The sequence below is a fragment of the Leishmania mexicana genome, chromosome 20, assembly GCF_000234665.1.
Source record: "Leishmania mexicana MHOM/GT/2001/U1103 complete genome, chromosome 20".
Lineage (NCBI taxonomy): Eukaryota > Euglenozoa > Kinetoplastea > Trypanosomatida > Trypanosomatidae > Leishmania > Leishmania mexicana.
The window spans coordinates 2,085,433-2,091,604 of NC_018324.1; the positions used below are offsets into that span (position 1 = coordinate 2,085,433).

The 6,172-nt window shown below is 52.9% G+C and overlaps 1 protein-coding gene across 1 annotated transcript; it reads right to left on the bottom strand.

The window, feature by feature from the left end:
- Positions 1 to 452: 452 nt before the first annotated feature.
- On the bottom strand, positions 453 to 2,444 carry LMXM_36_5480 (conserved hypothetical protein; the record flags this gene model as incomplete). Its single annotated transcript, XM_003874858.1, has 1 exon — positions 453 to 2,444. The coding sequence occupies one exon, from the start codon at positions 2,442 to 2,444 to the stop codon at positions 453 to 455; it is 1,992 nt and encodes a 663-aa protein (XP_003874907.1).
- Between the last annotated feature and the right edge of the window lie 3,728 nt (positions 2,445 to 6,172).

Below are 6,172 nucleotides of genomic sequence, written 5' to 3' on the forward strand. Positions count from 1 at the left end.
TGGTAAGAGAGGGTGGGGGCCGGGGGGGGTGGAAGCAGCGGGAGAGGGGGGAAGGTGTGGTGGTGGAACGGAAAGAGCGAAAGCAGGCAGTACCAGAGATTCTGCAAGCAAGTGCTGGATGAATGAAGAGCACAACAAGAAAAGGAGGAACACATGGAGGTCTGGTTGAGGAGTGCTGGACTCGGGCCGCGTTGGTTAGTGTGTGCTGGGTGCACGCGGGGGGTGGTGCTTGCTCAAAAAAGTGAAAGCGATCTACAGAGCTCATGTCCTTTTTTTTCCGGTGCAGCTCCACCGCCCCTTTCCCAACGGTCTCAAGAGGGGGTGTGGTGTGGAGGTGACGTGGAGTGTTTTGCGTGCTGCATCACCTCTTTGTCCCGGATGCCAAAGCAAACAACAACAAAAAAAGAAGAACCACCACCACCACACTGCAGAGGAAAACGTACATACGCATGCTACGAGTAAGAAGTAGCGTTTGAGGGCAGCACGAACGGGTAGGAGACTGTCTGGTAGCTCCCTGTGTTCATAACAGGCACTTTGACAAACGTTGGTTGCTGAACATGGGAAGGGGCGGCGAGCGTTGTTGCCTGCAGTAAATTTGGTCCCCTTTGTGGCGCCGACGAGTGTTGCGGTGCGACGGACTGCTGCTGCTGCGGCTGCTGTGCCGAGCTCACTACATAGTAGTAAGTCGGCTCCGCCACTCCACTGTGTGCGATAGAAAGCTGCTGCTGCTGTGCCTCCAATCGCTGCGGTTGAGGCGGCGTCGAGACGTTTGCCCAGTATATGCCCGGTGCTGGGTTCACTTGGCTTATGGGCGGGTAGTGCACCTGCACCAAGGAAAGGGACTGTGTGGCTGGCTGTGTATTCGTGACGGTTTGGCTAGGGAGGGTAATGGTGTGCACATTCGTCTGCTGCTGCTGCTGCTGCTGGGGCACGTACACGCAGGGAGCAAGTGTGTAGCTCATTGCGTGTTTCTGCTGCGGTGAGGCCGGCGTAACGTAGTTGCCTGGGGTAAGAGCTGCCGCTGACTGCGGCCACATCGAAGAGCCTGTGTAGGTCGTCACGATACTCGACTGACTACCGAACAGTTGCCCGGCCTTCTGTTGCTGCTGCTGCTGCTGCTGCGAGTGCTGAATCAACTGACCCGGTCGGTTGACGGCCGCTCCGTTTGGGGCTCCACCACGGCTGCCTTGTCCGCCTTTACCGCTTTGACGTTTGTGGTGATCCGCAACCACAGCGTACAGAATCTCACTCAGCCCCAAACCAGTAATGGCGCGCGTCAGGTCGAGTTCCTCATGGTGGTGGTCGCACACGAAGCGGAACTCCACCGCCTCTGAGCGCAGAGGGTCGACCAGCGTGTTGCCGAGCTGCTGAAACTGATGTGCCGACCAGCCGCACTGACTGCGCTCACCACCGAGATAGATGGTGACGCACGCGAAGTTCACCTGATACTCGGCGGACTGTGCGACCAACGACTCGCTGCGGAGAATGCGGAGCACAGCAGCCAGTGCATCATTGCTGCGAAGTCGCGCGAAGTACATACGTTTCTTGTCTCGGTTCGTGCCGCGCCGAAGGACGCACGGAAGGCGGCGCAGTCGTTGATCCGCCGGCAAGCCGCTGCGAGCTTTTTCGGTGCACATGGCCGTTGTCGCGACAAACAAGCCACTCGAGTGCCCTTCAACTACGGAGGAAGCGGGGGTGCCGGCAGTGCGTACGATGCGCTCACACGGCGGAGTGAAGGCCTGCTCAACTGCTTCCATGCTCATGGTGCTTTGGTGCTGCTGCATCACCTTGGCAACGATGGTGCTCACGTCCGCGACAATGGTGCCGATATTCTCGCCGTGTGTGTACTCGCAGAGAACCAGCTCGCCAACCTTGAGTGTCGCGCGCAGCGCCGCCGGCACAAAGCAAACACAGAACACCTTGTCGAAGACAACTAGAACGTGGACGCGCTCTGGCGATTCCTCTTTTTCCGGTGCCGCGGCGGCAGGAGACTCGGATGCGGCGACGCTAACGATGGGATTGGGATGGAGAGCATCGGGTTGCGGCACGTGACTAGCGGCAACCCGAGCGTCTGCGGATGTCACGGCCCCGCTCGCCTCTTCCGTGGTTTGCGCTGCGGAGACCGGGACATTGGGCTGCACCCCGGAGGAACCGCTGTTGCTCCACCCTTCAATGCCTGCATCTCCCTCCTTTGATGGGGACCTAGCCGTTCCGTATTGCGGTGCGAGCTGAAGCGGCGTCTTGTGAAAGTGTCCTAGCGACTGCTGGGAGTATGGAGACTGGTGTTGCAGTTGCTGCTGCTGGTGCTGGCCAGTCGACTCGTTGAGAGACACGGTGATAGACGTGTCCGGGGGGAAACTCTGGAATACCTGGGGCAGAGAGAAGGACATGGGTGCGCCGATAATTCCCCGCTCGCATTCCACGTCTATCAAAGAAGAGTCCATGCTGCCGGCGTGTACGTAGGTATGGACGTTTTTTTTTGTATATCTCTTTGGTAAAGATACGTGTGTACTCTCCCCTGTACGCTCTTGCCTAGCTCGGCGGCCGTGACGAGGAAAAGAGGGCAGTAACAATGGCCACAACACAGCGAACAAGACAAGCCCAATGCCTGTACTCAATCGGCTGTTGACTGTGACACAGATGTTTGCCACACAAACACACACACACACACACAACACAGACAGTGACAAAAAGTAGGGTACAACAGTGGTAGACTAGGGCACGGCTGGCCAAACGACAATCCCAGCGATTGCAGGATTGGCAAGAAGATAAAAGGCAGCGAAACACCGACAACCACGAGAGCACGGATGAAGACGGGTGATGATACGTTAGGGAGGGAGGGGGAGGGGGCAAACTAAAAAAAAACAAAAAGCGAAACAACAGTACGTAGTTTTGAACGACTGTCCACCACACATAAACCAAACCAACGGAAGACCGCAGACCAAAACGTAAGAGATAAGCCAAAACAAAGAGAGTGAGAGAGGTCACCGTGAAGTAAGCGCTAATGCGTTACACAATGGTGGTGGTGGGCGGGGGAAGGAAGCAGACAAAAGGATGAAATCGGGATAAAGTAGAGACGTGCGAGAGCGAGAGAAAGCCGCGTGCGCAGAGAGAGAGATGCTGGCGACTACACTTTTTTGTCACACACCACAAATTCAAAAAAAACGAACAAGGCAAAGGAGAGAGATGGAGAGTAGATTGTTGGCTTGAGTAAAGAAAAAAAGGATCGAAAGGCGACGATGACAAGGACAACGACAGCCGCGAAGAAAACACGAGATGGTGAGTATGCGCAGGGGAGGAAAAACAAGGTGAGGGTGGAGGGAAGAGATAAAACACGCTTAGGGACCGGCACACACTCACGATTGCAGGAGGCAATGCTGGAAGGGGTGGTGGTGGTGCTTATAGAGAGGCAAAGAGGCACAAACACGGACTGAAACACAGCGAGACTGCAGACTCGGATAAAGACAGGCACAACAAACAAAAGAGGGGTGATTGTTCCAACGAGTTCCTCTTTCTCTCGCCTTTTTGTGTGACGCGTGCAACACTGTGCGACGCAGAAGACGTAAGCGTGGTTCGTGTCTACGTATAAACGTATACGTAGGGCCAATGCTTCGAAAAAAAAAGGTGCTTCTCCTTTCCTTCCTTTTGCTCTTCGTGTCTTGAAATCAAAAAGAAAATAGGAAATATCTTACCTTTTTTTGTCGTGCAAGATGGGGAGCCACCGTTGCGTCACGATTGCCACTCAACTACCTTTGCGTGTTTTCTTCGAATAAACAGCAGAAAGAGGTCTCTTTCCCGGGAAAACAAAACAGCAACAACAACAGCAACACACAGAGAAAAAAAAAACAGAAAATGGAGAGAGGCGCGCCACACCAAGAGGGATGCTTCCAGACAAGACGTGCAGAAAGGTGAGCGCGGCGTAAATGTGCAAGAAAGGGTAAGCGAAAGGGTACGCTGTAGGTTGTAATGAGGACAGCAGCAGCAACAACGACCGCAAACGTACACGGTCGTTGACAAAAAAAAATAACGAGGACAAACCGAGCAAAAAACGATGAGACAAACCAAAGTAGGTGAATGACGACCGAATGGCGGAGGGGAGGGGAGGGGACGGCAAACAACAAACAACAACAAAGAAACAAAAGAGGTGACACGAGGGACGGAGGCAGAGGCAGCGAGAGAGCGAGTGTCGGAGAAGAGAGTGAATTGCGAGCGCGCAAGTGTCTCACAAGAAGGCGCGCACACACACACGTCACCAATGATATACTGCAATGGCTTTGCTTACAAGGGGGACAACAAAAGGGAAAATAAATCAAGGAAAAAAAGTCACGTTAATCAAAAGACTGCACACGCAATCAGACGCCACCGCCCACGCGCACACGCACTTACGCACGCGAAAGTCGCAGTGTAAAGCAGTGAGGGTGGGGTGGGGGGTGGGTGGGGGAGGCAGAAGGTGTGCGCTGACCAAATACGCAAGAAAGGAAAATAATAATAAGAAACCAGAAGGGATGACAAACACAAGAAGAGGAGAGGAGTCCCCCTAAAAAAGACACACACACACAAAAGAGGATTCAATCAAAGACAAAATTTCTCTTTTTCTTCTCCCTTTCGCGCCTGTTCGAATGCTGCAGCGAGCAGCAACAAGAAGAAACGACCAAAAAAAAAGAGCCAAACTAAATGGGGTTTCGTATTCGTTTGCTTGGTCGCTTGCCTCGGTCGGAGGAGGGAGGGAGGGGAAGGAGTCGGTGCAGGACGCTTGAGCGCACACAAACGGTATCAGCGAATAAGAGAAACAAACACAATCCGTGCAAGAAGAGAATCAAAATCGACACGGATCGTGACGCGGTGCCGGGGTGTGACGCTTCGTGTTGTCTTCTCTAATGTGGTGAAATAGAAGAAGATCGCCAGCGTCGAGGCAAGAGAGGGAGTGGGGGCAGAGAAAAGAAGCAGCAGGGACGCACAGCTCGCTTCTGGTGTCCTGTACAGGAAGAGAGGAAGAGGAAGAGAGGAAGCGAGGAAGGGGTTGTGTGTACGCCAAAGAAAGATGTAGTGCTGAAGAGATCACGCACGAGGAAAAAAAGGCACGTACACACACTATCGGCGAATGGGAAGGCCCACAAAAAAAATCAGAACACAGATCGATGATAAACTAAAAAACAAGAAAGAAGTGCTGTACGAAAAAAAAGAGAAGAAACTGAGGAGCGCAAAAAAAAAGAAATGCACCGTCACTCACGCGCACTACTACGCAAAACACGACAGAAAGGGAGTGCGCGGGGCTTGGTAGCAGATGAGGGAGAAGCTGCTGTGAGAGACAGCCAGGTCCCGCGAGCAAAATGCAGGGAGAGGGAGGGGAGGGGGGAGGAAGAGGTTAAAAAAGAAAAAACTTCTGAAGAACGAAAGAAAGAAAAAAAAACAGCCTCTTCTGCTTTCTCCTTTCTCAAACACAACGGGGAGTCGAGTGATAAGAGATGGGGAGCTGGGAGTCGAGAAGGCTGATAGGAACAACAACAAAAACACAAGGCAGCAAAAACGGAGAAAAACTGGAAAAATAACTGAAAATACAAAACGAAAAACGAAAAACACGCGAAAACAGATCGAAATGAGTTCCACGTTCTCAAAGCGATCTTTGGTGCTGCCGGTGGTAACGGTGTCGCGCGGCAGCAGCGAGCAATGTGAGGTGCAGAGGGTTTGATGAAGGTCTGTTGTTGTTGTTGTTGTGTGTGTCTTTGTGGGGAGGGAGGGAGGGATCAGGCGCACTTGACTCTCCCCCGATAGTTCTCCCTCTTATTTCGTTTGCTGCGCTTTTTCCTTCTCTACCGTTCTCTCTTTGGAGAATGACGTTGTGTCGAGTAACAGGGAGCTCGGACAAAAACAAGAAAGCCAAGAAAAAAATGGAGAACGCCGGCCTCCTCGATACACAAACACACGCACACGGAGAGACCCAGAGAGGCCAAACTACAAAGAAGAAAAGGACGATGCTTCACCTCGTTTTCTTTTGGAGTTCAACGCAGTCACAACAGAAAATTCTGCCTGAAAACGACGATGATGGCAAGGACCAGTACAAAAAAAAGCAGAAGGGGGAGGGAGTGGCTCAGTGCGCCACTTAGAAGTGTCACGACGCTGCGACGAAGGGATTTCGGAGGAAGGCAGGACGGGGGGGGGCAGAGCAAGGAAA